General features: G+C 40.6%; 1 protein-coding gene across 14 annotated transcripts in view; it reads right to left on the bottom strand.

Moving 5' to 3' along the window:
• ST3GAL6 (ST3 beta-galactoside alpha-2,3-sialyltransferase 6) overlaps positions 1–24,605 on the bottom strand; it is a 126,556-nt gene that overhangs the window by 3,364 nt on the left and 98,587 nt on the right. For 11 of the 14 annotated variants that reach the window (XM_059889591.1, XM_059889575.1, XM_059889640.1 and 8 more), the window contains 4 exon segments: positions 9,155–9,250; positions 5,602–5,788; positions 5,362–5,499; positions 1,154–1,306 (listed from right to left, as the gene is read on the bottom strand). In XM_059889591.1, coding sequence (XP_059745574.1) covers positions 1,154–1,306; positions 5,362–5,499; positions 5,602–5,788; positions 9,155–9,250 — 574 coding nt within the window. 14 annotated transcript variants of the gene reach the window in all.

Genomic DNA, 24,605 nt, shown 5'->3' with positions numbered 1-24,605 from the left:
AAGAAAAACGAAAGTCACCGTCTATCCCAATCTGAAGATATTAACAGTGGCAGCAATGGAATATGCTATATAAAAAAAACTCAAGTAACAAGTGACATGGACTTGAACTTTTGTTGTCTATTGTTTTTCATTGCTCATTCTTTTGCCAGAGCCTTCCCTAAAAGCCCACTCTTTCCACTTAAACCATCACTTAAGAGGCTCCCTCACATCATCTTCTGGTCTGCTGAAGTGAAGTCACTCAGTCGTGTCCGACTCTTTGTGACCCCATGGACTGTAGCCCACCAGGCTCCTCCGTCCTTGGGATTCTCCAGGCAAGAATACTGGAGTGGATTGCCACTTCCTTCTCCAGGGAATCTTCCCGACCCAGGGATAGAACCCAGGTCTCCCACGTTGCAGGCAGACGCTTTAACCTCTGAGCCAGTAAAGAACCCAACCCTGGTCTACTGAATTATGGTGTAAATCTAGAAACCAAATTGACAAGATCTAACCTGAATAATTCCACGTATTCAGCTTACATAGTATTTAGGGATGAGGATTTAAGGGGATTGGTTTCATTTCATGGGATATATCCATATACTTAACAATAAATCATTTATTGTTCAGTGTTAAAATGTACATGTCATATTTAACTCCTATCTCTTGTGCCACTAATCTATTAGGAAAATAGGACATTCGTTCCCATTCACAGTAAAAATTTAAGGATCAAATCTACCATTATTAATCCCTATTCAAGAGAAAAATGATCTAGTATAAAAGTTTACTACTTTTCTGACCATGATGATTCATTCATGAGGTTAAAAAGTTATAGACCTTCCCATCTACTTAACTGAAAAACTGCATAAAAATAATTAGCATGATCACGGCCATGCTTTTAGGTGAATTTGTCATATCTCAAACAACAGGTTTCTGTCTTTTCAAACCGTGCATCAAATACAGCATCTAAGGTAAGGCTTGGTCCCTATGTCGGTTTGATGAGATTCTTCCAAGGGTCTGAGGCCAACAGATTGGGAGCTGCTGCTGTAGTACGAACTCTGGACCCCACTCCTAATTTCAGCACGTGCTATCTCTGTAAACCCTTATTAAGCCATCAACCTCTCAAAACCTGTTCCCTCAGTAAAATGACAGGGTGAGATGGCGGAATATACAAGCTTACCTCACTCATCAAAGACATGGTGGCGTTCCCGTAGTAGTGCAAAGGGCTCTTGAGGTCAGAAAAGTTGTACTTAAAGCCAGCAAGATGAACTTCATGACATATGTGAAATGCCAGTGTAATGGCAATGATGCCTGTGGTTGGGTGTTTGGGTTTCTGGGGGAGGAAATGAAAATTTAGGGAAAAAAGTCCACACAAGGTACTTGTTTCCAAAGCCTATTTCGGTGATCCATCTTACAGCATCTTCTGAGCATTTCATCGAGACAAAAACTTAAGTTCAACCTTCATCATGCCCCAAGGCTCAAGTGCCAAGTTAATATCCTGACTCTATAAAGTGTTGGTTGAAATCTTAGAAAGTCTTTCAAGTAAAACCTAACTGCAGTACTAGTCCAGAAGACACCTATCAGATGAAGGCTTGAGGAAAAGGATGTACCGCCTTGTTTAAAAAACACATCAAGTCCGGCGACTTGTGGAAAAAGCAAAGCCTGAGCATATTAAACCCATGTATGAAATGTAAGAACCACTTAATTCACTAAAGTCACTCAGTCGTGTCTGACTCTTTGCGACCCATGGACTGTAGCCCACCAGGCTCCTCCCTCCATGGGATTCTCCAGGCAAGAATACTGGAGTGGGTTGCCATTTCCTTCTCCAGGGGATCTTCCTGACCCAGGGATCAAACCCAGGTCTCCCGAATTCCAGGCAGACGCTTTAACCTCTGAGCCACCAGGGAAGCCCACGGAATCATGCTAAAAGGCTTCAAATCATTTAGCCAGAAAATAGTTCTGTTTCATAATGCTGATAATTCAGCTCTAGGGAAAGATGGCTTTAATCGAGTAACTTCAATAACAAACTGCCAAGGTGAGGATCTGACTAGAAAATGAAGATTCCAAATGTATATACATAGTAAAGTCACACTCAGTTTTGTTTTTAACTTGATAAATTTAAATTTTAACTAAAAGAAACCAAACATCCCCTTCACATGTACATATATCCTAAAAAGTACTATCATAGATGTTTGAAGGGTCTTGGCATTCTAAGCTTTAATTCTCATAGGGTAGCCTTCAAAAGCGAAAACAAAATATATCTTAAGTTTTTTTTTTTTTAACACAAAAATTCAAGGAGATTTTCTTTTGATTAAATGTTTCCTACAGATCCCATGGACATTACATATGATTATTATGGTTTCAGGAAAAATCAGAGCAGCATAATAAAATCAGGTAAACTCCAGGAAGCAAATTTGTCTGAAAGCCTAACAGCCTTTTACCTAAGTTTTTCTTTACCCCTGACACTAGTGACTCCACCACAGCTTCTCCATCTGCTGTGAAAGGAAGCTAATGGTAGGGTTAAAAACCTAGGAGTCATCCCACCTCACTGATGCCATCACATTTCAAGGTCACTCTTTCCTTTCTTCACACCTTAGAGTTTTCCATTCACCATTATAGTCATTCCCTTATGTAGGCCTTCAATTTCCTTTAGCACCCATCACCCACAGAACCTATATTGTCCCTGACAGAATCTTAACCCTGGTTAAGGTCAGAGAAAACGGCATACTTGACTGGTCACAGGTTACATTTATGACCACCTCCAGTGGGCATTCAGTCATGTCCAACAATCCAGTTATACTCCCCCAGTAAACTTCCATTTCTACTCTGCAAGATGACAATCTCATACCTTTCTATCCAACAGCTCTACTTCCTTCCTACTTTAAACTGCCAGTTTAATCCTCATTTTTCTTAGAAAACAGAATCGATCAGACAAGAGCTACATCATCTTCCCAATCCCAAATCTACCTTTGTCTTTACCCATATTTTCAGTGTTCACTCCTATGTGGATGAGCTGTCCCTGTTTCTACCCATAGCCAGCCTCTCCACTCATGCGCTCCATTTTACCCCATCTTTTTTCTCAACAATTTTGCTTCTACAAGTATCCCCTTTGTCTCATCATCAATATTTCTAATGAATCATCCCTTCAGCATACAAACATATCTATCTAAAAAGCCATAACAACAACAAAAAAACCCTTCCTTGAGCCTATGTCTCCCGCCATTCCTCTGCTTTCTTTTCTAGCAAAACTCCATTGAAGATTTGCCTCCATTCACTCATGTCCCACGTTCTTTCTCTTTCACCCAGTTCAATCGGGCTTTCTTCCTCTTCCTATACTTGTTCCCATCAGTCTCTGTGGCATCTGACACAGTTGACCTCTGAAATACAGCTGTGCCCCTCACTTGGCTTCTCGGACACTGCCCTAGTGGAATTTCAGTGCACTTACAACTAGTTCTAGTACCACCTCTAAGAAAGACCAGAGGCTTCCTGTGCACTACCTAAAGCAAAAATCAAGGGATAAATCTGATCTTACCTCACTTAGGAAAGTAAGAGCTGAAAATTCACAAAATACACATTCAGAAGCTGTCCTTTCCCCTCAAAATTAGCAAGACAGGACTTAACATTTATGCTTTTTTGACTTCGGAAATCCATTTCCAGGTGTCTTTCCTACAGAAATCACACAAGTGTGCAGAAAATCCCTATAAGCACATGCATTTCTACATTACCTATAGAGGAAAAAAAGCTGGCTAGAAAACTAAAGGTCTGTAAATAGGGGAAGAGTTAGAGAGGAGAAACAGCAGAACAATATAGTATAATCACAAATTACAACAACAAAAAAAGTGCTTGTGTTTGTAACTGCATAGACAAAAGTTGACGCAAACAATAAATGCTGGAGAGGATGCAGAGAAAAGGCAACCCTCCCACCTTTGGTGGAAATGTAAATTGATACAGCTACGGTGGAGAAGGAGTATGCAGATTACTTAAAAAACTAAAAACAGAACTACCATATAACCCAGCAATCTCACTCCTGGGTGTATACCCGGAGAAAACCATAGTTCAAAAAGATACATGCACCTCAATGTTCATTGCAGCACTATTTAAAATATCCAGGACATGGAAGCAGCCTAGATGTCCACTGACAGAAATGGATAAAGACAATGTGGTACATATACACAGTGGAATACTACTCAGCTGTAAAAAGGAATGAAATAGTGCCATTTGCAGACATGGATGGACCTAGAGACTGTCCCACAGATGGAATTCAGAAAGAAAAATATTGCTTGTATGTAGACTCTGGGAAAATGGTATAATGAACTTATACAGAAATAGAGACACAGATAAACTTACAGATGCCAAGGAGAGAGGAGGGATGGGATGAATTGAGAGATCGGGATTGACATATATACTCTAGTAGCACTATGTATGGCAGAGATAACTAATGAGAACCTACTGTACAGCAAGGGAGCTCTGCTCAGTGCTCTGTGGTGACCTAAATGAGAAGGGAGTCTAAGAAAGGGATATAGGCATACGAATACGTGATTCACTTTGCTGTACAGCAGAAACTAACACAACATTATAAAGCAACTATATCCAATAAAATTAACTTTAAAAAAAGTATTTGTGTTTGTAAATGCACAGACAAGAGTCTAGAAGGATATAAAAAATGCAAAAGAGCTTGGGAGATAATCTGAATTATACAGAGAAAAAAAGGATGATTTCCTTTTTAAAAAAATATTCCCTTGTAAAAGCTGTTTAAGCATGTAATATTTCAGAATTTTTTATTGTGCTAATGAAAAGGAACAAAATACAAGTTTATTTCTTTGGATTTTCCCCAATTACAAAAAGGAAAGCCTCCTTTCAGCTGAGATATCACATTACACATTTACTCAAGCTTCAGATGAAAAATACAGCCTGTCACTGTATGGATCTAAACTACTTTTTTCCTAGGGAATGTAGACAAACAGGGATACAAGAGTCAAAGTCAATGAGATTCCTTGTAATTAAAAAGAATTAAAGAATCCTGCTGTCTGCACACAGCCTGGCCATCAGCGCTACACACCCCCTCCCCCTTCCCCCATCAATACTCTCCTCCCTGCAGAGCAGTGAAGAGGAGGCGATGAGAGATGGGCCACTTGGACATCTAAAAGGAGACCCCAGAAGGGCCCTGCAAGAGCAGGAAAAACACTACATTTAAAAGGCTGTTTTCCTTGCAACCTGAACAACATACAGATAAAATCCACAGATAACCTAATCTCACTAACTCAGATGTGGCCCTCAGAAGTCACCTCATGAGTTGTGATTCTCACCCAGTTTTTAAGACTCCCAGGGACCCTCTATTCCACCGCAGTAATGTCTTTAGTTTGAAACTGTGTGAAGGAAAATACATACCTGATTTTTGGGAAATACTTTTGGGAAATGAAGCAGTTCGTAAGCTGCCATTCTGGTGATGTAAGGATCTAATATTCTGATTTGATAAGGTTTATAGATCAGATTTAAGGCTGGCTCCTTCCAAAAACCATTAGGGCTCTGAAATAAAGTAAGAATATAGAAAATACAATTTGTTGTTGTCTTTTTTTTAATATTAAAAAATAAAGGAAATCAGAAGACAGATCGATTTTGCCAACTTACTATTTTTCCACCTGTCAACAATTCCCACAGCCACTTTAAATCAAGCGGCTTAAAAGCAGTGAGAATCACCGTAGTATTAGGGTCATTGTGATTAGGATCTGAAAAAACAGATTCTGGATAAAAAAGTCGGAAGGTAGTTCTTCTCCCAACTTCCTCTTCATGTCCTAAAACGGGACCATTATTCATTCTGTGGGTAGTAAACACACAAGACATGTAGACCAAGAGCAGTCAGGGTCATTTCCATCACAGTTCTCAGATTTCAGAGCCAGACAAACATCGTCAGCCACGTAGCTGGGCTCTAAAGCCACGTGGCAATCCACCAAGTCTTTCACAGCCAAGGAAATAACTCCCCTTCCTGAAACAGCTGCTTGATCAAAGGCAGAAACATTCATTTGTGTTTGAAAATTAACTGTGGGGCCACCAATAGTTCATTCTTACCTCCAGAAAAACTGAAGACAAAATGAAACAAATGGGAACATAAAACCCCAGGATACTCAAAACAGACCTTGGAGGACATCTGGATAAAACCCCTTGTGTTTGTAGGTAAGGGCCCTGACATCCATAGAGATAAAGTTCCGTGCCCAGGGTTACACCATCATGGAGCACATGGATGTGTGCCTAAGTGACTAACAGGCAAGAGTCACAGTTAAGGTGATTTGAAGACCCATCAGAATTGATGTGCTCTGAAGTAAAGGAACAACAAAACTGCTATATTTATACCTAAGCATAACCAAGAGTAACTACTGCTGGGGTGAATGAACCACAAATGATCCAGTGTTGGGTTTGCAGATGTTCAAAATAAGCCAAGGTTAGACATGCACTATTTATGACACATCATGAAAGTGTGGTATGAAAAGGAATGCTTTGTTGCCAAAATAATGTCACCCAGGAGACAAATCCTGTTTGACCCTATGGCACTATGTAATATAAAGCAGCCTTAATAACACCTGAAATGACTTTCATAATGTCTTGCCAGTGGCATTTTCCCACAAGGGCCTGATGTGGTTCTAGGCAAGCAGATTTTACACAATTACAAAGAATTCTGTGAGTCCTTGAACATTGTTTTGTGGATAAATCTTCACAGCTTCCTCAAAATGGATAACCACCAGAAAATGAGGTGACCATACTATGCAGAAACCCTCGGCAACTTGTAACCCAGCAAAACGCCCAAGCACTGCCAGGTCACCCTAATGCATTGCCCAGCAGGAAGTTTTCCCACTCTTCAGAAGACTGTTCATAGCCATTCCCAACACGTACACACTGAATGACCTGACTTCAGCCTTTACTACAAGAAAACAGAGACGGAAATGTTCTCTGTACTCATTACCACACCACTAGGTCTATGGGACTCTCGGTAGCTGTGACCACAACCCCAACTTTCCCTTCCACTGCAGAGATAACCACACTGTGCTCTGGGCCCCATGCCCTCTCTCGTTACCATGCCAATCTCTTTATTCATTTCCATCAGTTTACTAATGTTTTAGAATCTCCTATCTATAAAAGGAAACAAAACAGAAAATCTCCTTTAGGAGTCTGGAATTATCTCCAGTGACCATCTTATGTCTCAACACCACAGTGAAATTTCTCCAAAGAGTTGTTTATACTAGTTTACTAGTTTCTCTGCTTTCTCACCTGTCATTCCCTCAAACCACTCCACTTGGGCTTCTCCCCAGCACCACGCCTCCAAGTCTTCTGTCAAGAGTATCAGTGAGCTTCAACTTGGCAGTCCAGTGTGAACTCTGTCCTCATCTTACAGGACCTCTCACCAGCATCTGTCATGGTTGAAACCTCCCTGTCTTAAAACACTGTGCTGGCTTGGCGTTTATGACCACCTTTTCCTGACTTTCTTCCTACTTCAGTGGCAAATCCTCTCCAGCTCCTTTACTCCTTTTGCAACCTTTAAGTTTTGAGTACTTCAAAGCTCAGTCCTGAGCCCTCTTTGTCTGGCTGGCATTTATGATCACCTGGCTTGGCGTTTATGACCACGTTTTCCTGACTTTCTTCCTACTTCAGTAGCAGATCCTCTCCAGCTCCTTTACTCCTTTCACAACCTTTCAGTACTTCAAAGCTCAGTCCTGAGCCCTCTTTGTCTGCTCCTGGGAAATCTCACCCAGTCCATGGTTTACATACAACTTATAAGATTTAACCGCTTTATCTAACTGCCTACTTGATGTATATACTATAAATCTAATAAGCATCTCAAACGTGGTATGTTCATACCAAAATCTTGATTCTCCCCTAAACCTGTTCCTACCCTAGTCTTCCCCAATTCAATGAATGGTACCACTATCCAGCTAGTCTATTAAGCTGAAAACCTGGGAAGTATCCTGCATTCCTTTATTCCCATCTCTGCTCACATTCAATAAAAAGCAAATCCTGATAACTGTAACTCTAATACATGCCTCAATCTAGTCCCTTATCTCTGTCCCCGCCATGACAATCCTATTGCAAGCCACCATTCTCTATCCAAATGCAGCAACCTAACTGGTCTTTTCATTTTCACCTTTGTCCTTCATGTTTTATTCTCCATGCTACCATCAGCATATTCTAAAGAAAAAACCAGGGCTTCCCTGGTGGTCCAGTGGTTAAGGATCTGCCTGCCAATGCAGTGGACACAGGTTTGATCCCTGCTCTGGAAGATCCCACATGCCCTGAGGCAACTAAGCCCATGCGTCCCAGCTGCTGAACCCGCACACTTTAGAGCCTGTGCTCCACAACAAGAGAAGCCATCTCAATGAGAAACCCATGCAGCGCAACTAGAGAGCAGGCCCTGCTCACTGCAACTAGAAAAAGCCTGCATGCAGCAACAAGGACCCAGTGCAGTCATAAATAAATACAATTAAAAAAAAAAAAGACATAACCAGATAGAGTTGCATTCTTGCTGAATGATTTTCAAAACTTTTCTGTTATACTTAAACACGAGCCCAAATCCAAGTTGACAAAATCCTACAAAGCCCACTCCTTAACTACATCTTCAGCTGCCAATTGCACCCCTCTCCCCAGTCTGCTGCCTTCCAACCTCACTGGTTTTCTTTTTGCTGCTCTCAAACCCAGCGTCATGCCTTCCGGAGGACCTTCAGCCAGCATTTTCTCTGCCTGTATTGCTCTTCCCTAGTCTTCATATGGCCACTTAGGTCTAGTTTAAGATGTCTCTGCCTCAGCACTGCCATCCATTCAAAAACAACCATTCATTCATTCTTGATGATTTAACTGTTTTGATTGTTTACATGACATTTATTATATTTCTTTTCTTAATTACTGTTTTCTTCTTCCCATTAGAATGTAAGCTTCACAGGGAGGAAGAACATTATTTTTATTCACTGCAATAGCTCCCTGGGGCTAGACCTGTGCCCAGAATGTTCAGGGGATTTCATAAATATTTGCTAAATGAATGACCTGAAATCGAAGTCTACTCCAGCCAACAACTTGAGTAATATGTACTGTACTTAAGCATACTAAAGCAACTCCACTTCCTTTTAAAAAGGTCATACTAAAGCAGGAAACTATGTTCTTTTAAAACAGTTCCGTGTTAGCAAATAGAAAATATATTTACCTTATTATTACATCATAGGAGTCAATTTTTTCTCCTAATGTCTTATTCTTCAAAATTCCTCCATTACCAACCACCACACACTTCTTACATGGCACACTGTTGAACAAATAGATAAGTGAGAGCTTGAGACATCTTTTACAAAACTGGCTGATTCCAACAACCTGTTCATACTTTGAGGAACCCAGAAAAAGAATCAATTGTAACTCACAGGTCTAGGGATATAGTAAGACTCAAGAAATCATGTTCCATAGGAACTATATCATTGTTAGCAACTATTAATGCTTATCAGTTCACATACATCCCTTCATTATGCTTCTCATAACCACCCATGGAGATAAGTAAGACTGATATTTCCATTTTACAGAAGAAAAGATTTTTTAAAAAGTGTTTAGGTAACATTTCAAAGTCATACTCCAAAGAGGTAGAATTAGGATTGAGTCCAGGCCTCTGGACTACAAAAATATGCCTCAACATAAGATTCTCCATGTTAATATTGATACAAGTGTGTTCTATACTAGAAGTGTATGTATTTTCCATCAGCGTTACCCATTCCCCTGAGATGCCAGCTTTGAATTATGGCTATGTATTGTAAGTGTGGAGACAGACAGTATAGAACCTGGTGGGCAAAGTGTGACTTCTTTGTATCCGCCCATGCTCACTTCAGTTCCCCAAACAGGTACTGGTCCTTAAAGCTTAGCCAGTATACAAATGAAAAGTTTACTCTGTATTCCTGCCAAAGAGCTTTAAAGTAGGACATGTGGTGGAACTTCCTGTTGCTGGCAGGTATTAGCTTCAGCCAGTGGATCATCTACTGTTCAGCTCTCAGCCAACAGGACCTAGCCTTCAACATAATAAAGGCCATATATGACAAACCCACAGCAAACATCATTCTCAACGGTAGAAAGAAAAAGCTGAAAGCATTTCCTCTAGGATCAGGAACAAGACAAGAATGTCCACACAAAGCTATTAATATAGCTTTGCAAGTCCTAGCCACAGAAATCAGAGAAGAAAAAGAAATAAAAGGAATGTAAATTGAAAAAGAAGTAAAACTATCACTGCTTGCAGATGACATGATACTATACATAGGACATCCTAAAGATGCTACCAAAAAACTACTAGAGCTCATTAATGAATCTGATCAAGTTGAAAGATACAAAATTACCATGCAGAAATCTCTTGCATTTCTATACACTAACAGTGAAAAATCAGAAAAGAGAAATTAAGGGGAAAAAATCCCATTTACCATCACATCAAAAAGAATAAATTACCTAGGAATAAACCTACCTAAAGAAATAAAGACCTGTGCCCAGAAAACTACAAGATTCTGATGAAGGAAACCAAAGATGACACACACAGATGGATATGCCATGTTCTTGGATTGGAAGAATCAATATTGTGCAAATGACTACACTACCTAAAGTAATCTACAGATTCAATGCAGTCCCTATCAAATTACCAATAGCATTTTTCACAGAATTAGAACAAAAATGTTTTACAATTTGTATGGAAACACAAAAGACCCTAAATAGCCAAAGCAATCTTTTGGAAAACAGATATTTAATTGGAGTGTAATTACAATATTTTGATGGTTTTTGCCATACATCAACATGAATCAGCCATGGATATACATGTGGCCTCTATCCTGAACTCCCCTCCCACCTCCCTCCTTACCCTATCCCTCTGGGTTGTCCCAGAGCACTGGCTTTGGGTGCCCTGCTTCATGCATCAAACTTGCACTGGTCATCTATTTTACACATGTTAATATACATGTTTCAATGCTATTTCTCTCAGGTCATCCCACTCTCACCTTCTCCCATAGAGTCCAAAAGTCTGTTCTTTACATCTGTGTCTCTTTTGCTGCCCTGCATGTAGGATCATCATTATCATCTTTTTAGATTCCATATATATGCATTAATATACAGTATTTGTTTTTCTCTTTCTGACTCACTTCACTTTGTATAATAGGCTCCAGTTTCATCCACCTCATTAGAACTGACTCAAATGCATTCCTTCTTACAGCTGAGTATTACTCCACTGTGTATATGCACCACAACTTCCTTATGCACTCATCTGCCAATGGACATCTAGGTTGCTTCCACGTACCAGCTATAGTAAACAGTACTGCAATGAACATTTGGACTTCCCTGGGGGCTCAGACGGTAAAGCGTCTGTCCACAATGCGGGAGACCTGGGTTCCATCTCTGGGTCAGGAAGATCCACTGGAGAAGGAAATGGCAACCCATTCTAGTACTATTGCCTGGAAAATCCCATGGACAAAGGAGCCTAGTAGGTTACAGTCCATGGGGTCGCAAAGAGTCGGACACGACTGAGGGACTTCACTTTCCTTTCCTTTCCTTAATGAACATTGGAGTACATGTGTCTCTTTCAATTCTGGTTTCCTCGGGGTATATGTCCAGGGGTGGGTTTGCTGGGTCATGTGGCAGTTCTATTCTCAGCTTTTTAAGGAATCTCCACACTGTTTTCCATAGTAGCTATACCAGTTTGCATTCCCACCAACAGTGTAAGAATGTTCCCTTTTCTCCACATCCTCTCCAGCATTTATTGTTTATAGACTTTTTGATGAAAGCCATTCTGACCAGCATGAGATGATAACACACTGTGGTTTTGATTTGCATTTCTCTAATAATGAGTGATGTTGAGTATCTTTTCACGTGCTTTTCATGTGGAGGTTGACCACTCCAGTTTCATTCTTTTTTCTCAAGATAGCCAAAGCAATATTGAGAAAGAAAAATAAGAGCTGCAGAAATACGGCTCCCTGACTTCAGACTATACTAAAACGCTATAGTAACCAAAAAACCAAAACAGTATGGTATTGGCACAAAAACAGAAATATAGGCCAATGAAATGGTATAGAAGGCCCAGAGATAAACCCATGCATCTATAGTCAGCTAATCTATTACAAAGAAGAAATAAGTGGTATAGAGAAAACAGGACAGCTACACGTAAAATAATGAAATTAGAACATTTCCTAACACCATACCATGCATAAAAATAAACTCAAAATGGATTAAAGACATAATTGTAAGACCCAGTACTATAAAATTTTTAGAGGAAAACATAGGCAAAGCACTCATTGACATAAATCACAGCAATATCTTTTTTGATCCACCTCCTAAAGTAATGAAAACAAAAACACACAAACGGGACCTAATTAAAAGTTTCTGTGCAGCAAAGAAACCATGAAGAAAACAAAAAGACAAGGATTAATCTCCAAAATATACAAACAGTTCATGCAGCCCAATATCAAAAAACAAACAAACAAAAAAAGACCCAAACAATGGGCAAAAGACTTAAATAGACATTTCTCCAAAGAAGACACACAGAAGGCAAACAGGCACATGAGACGATACTAAAGATCACTAATTAGTAGAGAAAGGATCAGAGCTACAGTGAGGTATCGCCTCACACCAGCCACAATGGCCGTCATCAAAATATCTATAATGAATGTTGGAGAGGATATGGACAAAAGGGAACCCTCTTACTCTGTTGGTGGGCACATAAATTGGTATATACTATGGAAAACAGTATGGAGGTTTCTTAAAAAACTAAAAACAGAGCTACTGTTATGGTTCAGCAGTGCCACTCTTGGGCATAAATCTGGAGAAAACCGTAATTTGAAAAGATACGTGCACCCCAATGCAGCACTGTTTACAAGAGCAAGGATATGGAAGCAACCTAAATGTCCATCAGCAGCGAAATGGATAAAGACAATATGGTGCATATATACAATGGAATTTTAGTCAACCAAAAAAAAAGAAAGAAAGAATTCCATTTGTGGCATCATGGATGGACCTAGAGATTGCCTACTGAGTGAAGTAAGTCAGTATAAGACAAATACCAGATGATAGCTCATATATATGGAATCTAAAGAAATGGTACAAATGAACCTATTTACAAAACAGAAATAGAGCCGTAGATGCAGAAAACAAACTATGGACAGAAGGGGGAAATATTGGGAGCAAGAGAGTCAGACATGACTTAGAGACTGAACAGCAACAGCGTATAAGCAACAAGGGCCTACCATATAGCACAGGGAGCTCTACTCAACACTCTTCAGTGGCCTATATGGGAACAGAATCTAAAAACAGAGGATATATGTAGAACTGATTCACGCTGCTGAACACCTGAAACTAACAACATTGTAAATCAACTACACTCCAATAAAAACTAATTAAAAACAAACCGACAAACAAAAAACTATGGCCTGGCCCATCCAGCTCCAAGCTCTCACCACCACTCGGCTAGGCCTAGAGAAATGACAAAAGATAATGTCCTTCTTCTCCAAGGGACAAAACTACAGAGGGTAAGGCTATTGAGATTGTCCTTGCAGGGCCCTCATGACGTGGAACTATGAGGGAAAAACTGCTTCTCTAAGTACCATGAAATCAGCAGACCAGATGAACTCCAGATCCTAAGGGCTTTAGGAAACTAATAAATAGCAAAGTTGCATAAACGCTGTAGAATTCTTAAACACAGAGAACACAGCAGTACAGGAACTACTGAAAGGAGCCAGGCATTGGCCCTGTTGGGTTAACAAGAGACAAGATACACATTCCTATACATGTAAATGTACCTTTTTAATTTAGAATTTGTTTAGTTCATCTATTTCTATTTGATGGTTTTACACCTTAAACTTTCTAGACGTGTTTCTTTTCTAAATCTGCTTGCCTTCAACTATTAAAATAACATTTCTAGTTGCTCTAATATACACGTTTGACATAAACCCCAATTCCAGGAAACCACTCTGTCCACAGTGGTCTGCAGCTAGGTGGCCTGGAGAAGATGGGATTGCTCCCTGGTCAACCCTGTCCTCTCTGGGTCTGTGGCCATCCTCCCTGGCAGATCTAGCCCATGAGGGCTCCATGGCAGGGAGCAGCTCCTACACACACAGCTTGCATGGCTTTTCCTTCTGTAACCTCAGGGCCAGTAATGCAAGTGAGATGCTGAAACTCCAGACACTGGCTTCACCTCCCCATCAGAACACTAAGCAAGGCCGGGCACCGGGGAGGGAGTGGCTAGGAATGGGCAGGATCGGAATAACCGCTCTGTTCCTATGAGGTCACCTGTGTGGAGAGGTGAAGGAAGAATATCTATAATTTATGGCATCTAGACCAACCCTCTTTCCTTCAAAGAAGGCTGCAAGCCACTCCCCTCCCCAGTCATTTCTGCTACCCAATCATCTCAGCCTCTTCCCACTTGGGAAAAATGGAAACAAATCATATGGACACTACCTCACCCAAGAGAACTCCAGTTACAAAGATGCTTTATACTGCCAAGGTCACACATTTTAGAAATTTCACTGTTTTCTTCTCTGTTGGCTTTGCAGAGGGCAGGTGGAATGGGGGAAGGTCCTTCACCATGGGAATAGTTTACTGATGTCTTTAAAAGCAAACCTTATCAATGGAATTTTCCTTTTCCTCCCAGCAAGGGATACAGCAAAGATCAACACTTTTTTTTTTTTAATATCATATCAAATATAACACTAGAAACTTCATTAGGGATGTGCCTAAGACTTCTCTTTGGCAATAACATCTTCTCTGCAGCGGTGACTCACAATGCTCCCGTGACGCTAGGAAATGCACAATGGAACAGATACAGTCTGAACCACACACCTTGTTACTCCCCGCTTCCCTCTCTCCCCAGAAGGTACCCTCATGTTATCAAAGGAGTGGTTCGCCCTCTCCATGGCTTCATCCCCTGGCCTGGGCTCCTGGCCTCCCTTGTTTCCGAGGCATGAATCAATAATTTTCAGTGACCTTTGGGAGACTATTAACTTTACGCTATTTAATTAACACAGGCTTCCCAGGTTGTGCGAGTAGTTAAAAAATCCACCTGCCAATGCAGGAGATGCAAGAGATGGCGGGTCAATCCCTGGGTCAGGAAGATTCTGGAGGAGGAAATGGCAATGCACTCCAGTATTCTTGCCTGGAGAATTCCATGGCCAGAGAAGCCTGGCGGGCTGCAGTCCTTGGGGCCGCAGAGTCGGACACAACTGAGCACACCATGCACAAACAGCTGCAGTGAACTGTGAATCCCTAAAGGGCAAGAATAGTATCATTTATATTTCTGCATCCTCTAATCTGAAATTTCCTGATTCACAAGTTGTACATTTTAGAAACTGCTTTGGTTGTCACTTTAAGCATGACTTTGTATCTGGAGAAACAGATATCTGTTCTTCCTTCCTCTATCCTGGAAACAGAGAAATCCATGTGCCTCAAAATGCTTACCCAGAAAACAAAATAATTCTGGACTGCCTGAACCTGTTAATGAAAAATCTAGAAAACTGCTGAGACAGTAATGGTAAGAGCTTACACTTCCTGTAGGTAAAAGACATATTTTTCAGTCAGGCAAATCCAGAAAAGTTACTAACTTATGCAGTGAAACATCAGCTATCAATATAGGGGAAGTAAATTTGAACTGTCCACTTCCAGTGATCTATGATCTGTCTTTTCTGAATGGTTTTCGATATTCATTTGTCCCTTCAGCAGCATCATATACATTAAAATGTATCATTCCATCTTCAATGTAACAATCTTTGGCAGATCCCACTTGTCATCTTCCCATTACCCCTGTGCCTGCTGGCAGAACCTTGCTTTCACAAGTCTAACAGGGGTGAGTATATTCTTGTGCCAAGGTTGGTTTAGATGTGGCCATGTGACCCATCCCTGGGCAATCAGATATTAGGGAAATCTGTTAGATGTTCTGGGAAACCCTTTACCCTTAGGAAGAGAACGGTTTGAACAGAACACTTTCGTTTTAGCCATCCCTTCCTTTCCGCTTAGATACTGACACATGATGACAAGGCTAGAGCAGCTGTAGTCATCTCAAACCTGAGATAAAAAGATAGAGAGAACCACCAAGAAGCTGCCCTGACATCACTGAGCCACAAATTCAATCCTGTAACCAGAGCCAGTCCACACAGATGTAAGGTGGTACACAGTCCAAATACACAGGTACCATCCAGACAACTACATGTGCACGTCGGCACCCCCGGGTTCGTGCAATCCAGTGTGTGCAGCCATAAGTGGCTGCCCTATGAGCCGGATCCACAAATCTGTGGACCTGAACCCACACATCTTTAGATATGGGATATAATAAACATCCGCTGAGTTTAGATCACTCTTAGGAAGAGTGTCACTTGCAAGCCTGAAGATTCTAAAACCCTGTGCAATGGACCGCTCACTGCTAGCTCTGGCCCCTCAGTCAGCATCTTTGGGACCCTGGTCTTGTGATGGAACCTCTTGGGTCTCAGTATGCCTTTATGAAGTAAGGAAATCACTGAGGTCTGTGTGCATGCTCAGTCTCTCAGTCAAGCCCAACTCTTCATGACCCCATGGATGTAGCCCACCAGACTTCTCTATCCATGGAATTTTCCAGGCAAGAACACTGGAGTGGGTTGCCATTTCCTCCTCCAGGGGATCTTCCCTATCCAGGGACTGAACCCACATCTCCTGCACCTCCAGCATTGGTAGGCAGATTCTTTACCACTAGTGCACCAGGGAAGCCCCCTTACTGAGGTCTGGAATGTTGCTGATCTACGTTGCATGGAGCCATTACCCCTAGCATGTATACCATGGTTTCTGTATCTCTCTCTATCCAACATCTGACCACAGTAGCTGCTATAAAACACACTTATGTTTCTCTTTGCCATGTATGGTTCACTTTGTTAAAGCAGAATATCAACCTCCCCTCAGTCTCAAGTCTTCCTCCTGGCTGAAAATGCTGCCATGTAAAGATACTGTGAGACTGGAAGATGTCCAGAGTAGTGAAGCAGACATTGATATTTCTTATAGAGCTTGTTTTTTTGTTTGTTTGTTTGTTTTGTTTTTTAATAAATACACCGCTGACATCTTAAGTTGTCAAAGGCTATGCTCCTCCTGTCCTGGCTGACTGCCAATCTAACCCAGCTCTGCTGATGCTGACATAATTCATTCTGCTTGACTGAGCAACTAGGAAACTTTCACAAATCCCCCATCCGTTTAACAAGCAACTGACTTAACACAGTGCTTCCATTAAGTGAGATATTTATATTGAATTATTCTATAACCACCTGTGCAGGACTCAGGCACTCTTTGCAGAATCTGGCATGGTTGCAGAATGCGATGGTGATGGTTGGGAGTGGAGAGCTGGCTCATGTACTTTAAGTGAGGGCTAAGATTCTGTAATTCAGGGTTTCCACTGCTCTGGCTGTGGAAGGAGGCACTCCCACTGAGGAAAAGGGAACAGCCCTCAAGGCCAGGGTTCAAGCGAGTGCTAAGGAGCTCCACAGATAGCCAGGAAGGGTCAGGACCTCATTACATGGGCACATTCTAAGTATTGCTTCTTTGTGATGTAATTCCCTTAAAATATCTTCAATTACTGACATTTATGGGGAAAAAAATATATATATAGCCACCCTGCACACGCTGTGCTTTGAAGAATAATGAGGAACTTGAGTCCTGAGAAATCAAGGGCAAATATGGCAAGAGAACTAGAGTGTGTTATTCCTAAACATTTGTTCTAATTGGGGCATCACTGTGCCCTCTGAACAAAGCAGCTGGAAAGGAATCTAGAGGATATCTCAACCATCTCCCCTTTTTAAAACTTTTTTTAATTGAAATATAATTCACATGCCACAAAACTCACCCTTTTAAATAATAAAATTCAGCAGGTTTTTAGCATATTAACAAAGCTGTGCCACAATCACCATTATCCAACCCAGAACATTTTCACCTCCCTACAAAGACACCCCATAGCCGGTAGGGGTCACTCACCCTTGTCAGTGGCTCAACTAATCTACTTTCTATCTACAATTGATTTGCTTATTCTGCCCATTTCCTGTACAGTAGACATGTTGACATGTCTTGAGCTCAGTTGTGTCCAACTCTTTGCAACCCCATGGACTGTAGCCTGTCAGGCTCCTCTGTCCATGGAATTTTCCAGGCAAGAATACTGGAATGGGTTGCCATTTCCTATTCAGGGGATCTTCCCAACCCAGGGATCAAACCCTCATCTCTTTGCATCTCCTGTATTGGCAGGCGGACTCTTTACCAGTGCACCACCTGGAAATGGTAGTCATGTACAGTAAATGCAGTCATACAAATATGTGATCTTTTGTGACTGAGCTCCTTCACTGAACTGAGCAAAATGTTTTCAAGGTTCCTTCATGCTAGAGCATGAATCAGTACTACACTGCTTGTTATGACTGAATTATATTCCATCATGTGGATGTACATTTAATTCATCCATTCAGCAGAGGCTGGACATTTCGACTGTTTCCACTCTGGGGCTATTATGAATGGTGCTGCTATGAACATTCATGTACAAGTTTCAGGTGGTCATATGTTTTCAATTTAAGCTTTCTATTTTGAAATAATTCTAGACTCACAGGAAGTTGCAAAAATAGTACTGAGAAGTCCTGCGTACCCTTCACCCAGTTTCTTCCAGCGGCTACACTGACTTAACTATTGCATAATGGTCACCCTCACTTAACGATTAACTAGCAAAACTGACCCTGGTATAATGTGCATATGCAGTTCTGCCTCCTCTTTTATAAGAAACCAAGGTTCAGAAATTCAGAAATTTGCCCAAGATCACAGGAAAGTTACAACTGACCTGCTGGCTCTAGCAATTTTTCACTATGCTGTCTCCTGTTTTAGATGGACCATGCCCACCACCTGCCCTCCCCGCTCCCTCACAAAAGAATAAAACAAACTGTTTCTTAACCTATCCTTTTCTGTCCTTATCATCACCTCTCTGCTGCCGAAGTTCTAGTCAGACAGCTAGTTTGAGTATTCCCATAAAAGGAGGAACATGAAAAATCAAAGCAAACACAAAAGGTTACTCTAATAATTGTTTTAAAATGGTTTGTCTTTTTGGAACTAGCTAGAGGTGGTGGCTGCATAATATTGTGACTGTACTAAATGCCACTGAACTGTTCTCTTTAAAATGGTTCATTTATCTTATGTAAATTTCACCTTAAAGGAAAAAAAATGGTTTCTCAACATATTTCTTTGTTTTTCTTTCCCACATTTAGGATTCTCTGGCTGGAGGTGAAATTACAGAGAAGGCCAACTGATATATTTTCTGTGCATGATCTTCAGAATGACAGTTGAGAAAACTTTTTCAGTAGTATCTATTCAGAGAAGATTCTATCCAGATCATTTATCTTTAAGAGGAAAAAACTTGAATATAGTTCTATTTCAATTAATTTACACATGCAACATCAGTTCAGTTGCTCAGTTGTGTCCAGCTCTTTGTGATACCATGGACTGCAGCACACCAGGCCTCCCTGTCCATCACCAACTCCCGGACATTGCTCAAACTCGTGTCCATCAGGTCAGTGATGACATCCGATCATCTCATCCTCTGTCATCCCCTTTTCCTCCTGCCTTCAGTCTTTCCCAGCATCAGGGTCTTTTCCAATAAATCAGTTCTTTGCATCAGGTGGCCAAAGTATTGGAGTTTCAGCTTCAGCATCAGTCCTTCCAATGAATATTAAGGACTGATTTCCTTTAGGATGGACTGGTTGGATCTCCTTGCAGTCCAAGGGACTCTCAAGAATCTTCTCCAACACCACAGTTCAAAAGCATCAATTCTTCAGCACTCAGCTTTCTTTATAGTCCAACTCTCACATCCACACATGACTAATGGAAAGACCATAGCTTTGACTAGATGGACTTTTGTCAGCAAAGTAATATCTCTGCTTTTTAATATGCTGTCTAGGTTGGTCATAGCTTTTCTTCCAAGGAACAAGCATCTTTTAATTTCATGGCTGCAGTCACCATCTGCAGTGATTTTGGAGCCCAAAAAAAAGTCTCTCACTGTTTCCATTGTTTCCCGATTTATTTACCATGAAATGATGGGACCAGAGGCCATGATCTTCATTTTCTGAATGTTGAATTTTAAGCTAGTTTTGTCACTCTCCTCTTTCACTTTTATCAAGAGGCTCTTTAGTTCTTCTTCACTTCCTGCATAACGCACTGGTCACAGCAAACACCCTCTTCCAACAATACAAGAGACTATTCTACACGTGAACATTACCAAATGGTCAATACCAAAATCAGATTGATTATATTCTTTGCAGCCAAATACGGAGAAGCTCCTTACAGTCAGCAAAAACAAGACCGGGAGCTGACTGTGGCTCAGATCATGAACTCTTTATTGCAAAATTCAGACTTAAATTGAAGAGAAAACCACTAGACCATTCAGGTATGATCTCAATCAAATCCCTTGCGATTATATATATATAACATAGAGATGTTTTAGTTTAACCCTATGAAAGTATTAAAAATGGTTTGAGGTCAGGACTTCCCTGGTGGTCCAGTGGTTAAGAATCTGCCTTGAAATGCAGGGGACCAGGTTCAATTCCCTGATCAAGGAACTAAGATCCCACATGCCATGGAGCAACTAAGCCTGAATACTGTAATTACTAAGCCCACAATCTCTGAAGCCCTGTGAACTGCAACCAGAGAACTTGTGCACTACAACAACAGATCCTGCATGATGCAAGAAGACCTCACAAGCTGCAACTAAGACCCAATGCAGTCTTAAATATATTTTTTTTAATGGTTTGGGGTTAAGGATAAAGACAGAAGCCACATTAAATAATGGTGGGGGATTGCTTACAGCCCTGGAAATTCTAAAGAATGTTTCAAATGGAATTCAGTTACAGTGTTTTCTTTCCCTTACCTCTTTAGATGATGCTCAATCTAAGACACTAATTGTGGAGTCTTCTGTTTTTGCTCTGCTTGTTAAAATGCAGAGGGAGGAAATAGAGAGGAGTGCAACTCTAGAGACCTCCTAACCTCTAATGGACCTCAGTCCTCTCATCTTCATATGAGGGAACTGGACTAGTGATCTCCATCCTTCCTGCCTCTGACCCACTCTGTGACTCTACCATGCTTTGGGGTCTGGCTCCCAGTCCACAGGCTTCCCAGGTGGTAAGAACCCACTTGCCAATGCAGGAGATGCAAGAGACACAGGTTCAATCCCTGGGTGGGAAAGATCCCCTGGAAGAAGGCATGGCAACCCACTTCAGTATTTTTGCCTGGAGAATCCCCATGGATGGAGGAGCCTGGCAGGCTCCAGTCCACGGGGTTGCAAAGAGTCAGACAGGACTGAAGCGACTGAGCACAGCACAGACCCAGTCCACACAACTGAACAGGGACAGGGAGCTGGGTAACTGGGATTCTCAGGGAATGGTTCAGCAGCCTCAACTTTCACCCCATCCCAACCTGCTGGACCACTGCTCAGGAGAAACCCAGAAAGAATATAAAGGGAAAAGCCCAAGATTACTAACCTTCCATTAAAAACACATACCTCAAGGATACACATACCTCAAGGATCGAACCAAGAAGAAGATATAACAATTACAAATATTTATGCACCCAACATAGGAGCACCTCAATACACATGGCAAATGCTAAGCTAATAAGCATAAAAGGAGACATCAACAGTTAACACAATAATAGTGAGGGACTTTAGCACCACCCTTACACCAACAGACAGATCATATATACAAAATAAATAAGGAAATACAAGCTTTAAGTGACTCAATAGACTGCTACTAAGTCACTTCAGTCGTGTCCGACTCTGTGAGACCCCATAGACGGCAGCCCACCAGGCTCCCCGTCCCTGGGATTCTCCAGGCAAGAACACTGGAATGGGTTGCCATTTCCTTCTCCAATGCAAAAAAGTAAAAAGTGAAAGTGAAGTCGCTCAGTCATATCCAACCCTCAGTGACACCATGGACTGCAGCCTTCTAGGCTCCTCCATCCATGGGATTTTCCAGTCAAGAGTACTGGAGTGGGGTGCCATTTCCTGAACAGACTAGATAGATTTAATTGATAATTTTGGACATTCCACCTGAAATCAGTGAATACACTTCTTACACTAGTGCCATGGAACTTACACTAGTGCCATGGAACATTCTCCAGGATAGACTACATCTTGGGTCACAAATCAAGTCTCAGAAGATTTAATAAAACTGAAACAGTATCAAGCATCTTTTCTGACCACAATGCTATGAGATTATAAATTAATCAAAGGAACAAAACTATAAAAAACACAAAAACATGGAGGCTAAATAATGCACCGCTAAATAACCAAGTGATAACTACAGAAATTAAAGAGGAAATAAAAGTACATAGAAATAAATGACAACAAAAACAATGACCAAAAACCTATGGGACACAGCAAAAACAGTTCTAATTTACAGCAATTCAATCCTCAAGAAACAAGAAAACTCTCACATAAACAATCTAATCTTACACCTAAAGTGACTAGAGAAAGAGCAAAGAAAACCCAAAGTCAATTAAAAGCAATGAAATCATAAAGATCATAGCAGAAATAAATGAAGTAGAAATGAAGAAAACAACAGCATCAATAAAAGTTAAGAGTTGGTTCTTACGAAAAAAAATTGATAAACCTTAGCCAAGACTCAAGAAAAAAAGGGAGAGGACTCAATAAAATTAGAAATGAAAAAGGTGAAATCACAACTGACACTGCAGAAATACAAAGGATCACAAGAGACTACCTCAAGCAACCATATGCCTATAAAATGGACAAACTGGAAGAAATGGACAGATTCTTAGAAAGGGACAACCTTCCAAGGCTGAACCAGGAAGAACTAGAAAATATAAACAGACCAATCGCAAGTAATGCAATTGAAACGAATGAAAAATCTTCCAACAAACAAAAGTCCAGAACCAGATGGCTTCACAAGTGAATTCTATCAAATATTTCAAGAAGAGCTAAAACCTATCCTTCTAAAACTTTCCCCAAAAATTGCAGAGGGAAGAACATTCCCAAATTTGTTCTGTGAGACCACTACCCTGATACCTAAACCAGACAAAACTATCACAAAAAAGAAAATTATAGACCAATATCACTAATGAACAAAGATGCAAAAATCCTCAACAAAATACCAGCAAACAAAATCCAGCAACACATTTAAATGATCATACACTATGATCAAGTGGGATTTATCACAGTAATGCAAGGATTCTTCAAAATACACAAAATCAAATACCCAAAATCATAATACACCATATTAACAAATTAAAGAATAAAAATTATATGATCATCTCAATAGATACAGAAAAAGCTTTTGACAAAATTCAACACCCATTTCTGATTTTAAAAACAATCTCCAGAAAATGGGCATATAGGGAATCTATATAATAAAGGCAACATAATAAAGGCAACATATGACAAGGCCAGGGCTTCCCAGGTGGTGCTGGTGGTAAAGAATCTGCCTGCAATGCAGGAGACCAGGAGACCTGGGTTCAATCCCTAGGTGGGGAAAATACCCTGGAGGAGGGCATGGCAATCCACTCCAGTATTCTTGCCTGGAGAATCCCCATGTGGCCCATGAGGAGCCTGGTGGGCCACAGTCCACAGGGTCACAAAGAGTTGGACATGACTGAAGCAACTTAGCACACACACTCTGTTTGCTGTGACAAACCCACAGCAAGCATCATTCTTAATGGTGAAAAACTGAGAGCATTTCCTCTAAGATCAGGGACAGGACAAGCATGTTTACTCTCTCCACTCCTATTCAACACAGTTTTGGAAGTCCTCACTGTGGCAATCAGAGAAGAAAAAGAAATACAAATTGGAAAAGAGAAAGTAAAACTCTCACTGTTTGCAGTGACACATTACCATACATAGAAAATCCTAAAGATTCCATCAGAAACCCTACTAGATTTAATCAATGAATTTGGTAAAGTTACAGGACACAAAATTAATGCACAGAAATCTCTTGCATTCTTATATGCTAACAATGAAAGATCAGAAACAGAAATTAAGAAAAGAATCCATTTACCATCACAACAAAAAGAATAAAATATCAAGGAATAAATATACCTAAGAAAGCAAAAGACCCATATTCAGAAAACTATAAAACACTGATGAAAGAAATCAAAGAGGACACAGATGGGAAAATATATCATATTCTTGGATTGGAAGAATCAATATAGTGAAAATGAATACACCACCCAAAACAATCCACAGATTCAATGCAATCCATAACAAATTACCATAGTATTCATCATGGTATTAGAACAAAAAAATTTACAATTTGTATGGAAACACAAAAGACCCCAAATAACCAAAGTAATCTTGAGAAAGAAAAACAGAGCTGGAGGAATCAGGCTCCCTGACTTCAGACTATATGAAAAAGCTATAGTAATCAAAAGAGTATGGTACTCACACACATACACAACAGAAATACAGACCTATGAAATAGGTACAGAATAAAAAGCCCAGTGATAAACCCACACCTATGGTCACTTAATCTATGACAAAGGAGGAAAGAATATACAATGGAGAAAAGACTGTCTCTTCACTGAGTGATGCTGAGAAAACTGGACAGCTACATGTAAGAGTGAAATTAGAATACTAACACCATACACAAAAATAAACTCAAAATTGATTAAATATCTATATG

The sequence above is a fragment of the Bos taurus genome, chromosome 1 (genome assembly GCF_002263795.3).
Source record: "Bos taurus isolate L1 Dominette 01449 registration number 42190680 breed Hereford chromosome 1, ARS-UCD2.0, whole genome shotgun sequence".
NCBI classification, from domain to species: Eukaryota; Metazoa; Chordata; class Mammalia; order Artiodactyla; family Bovidae; genus Bos; species Bos taurus.
This window is presented reverse-complemented; position numbering and strand designations above follow the sequence as displayed.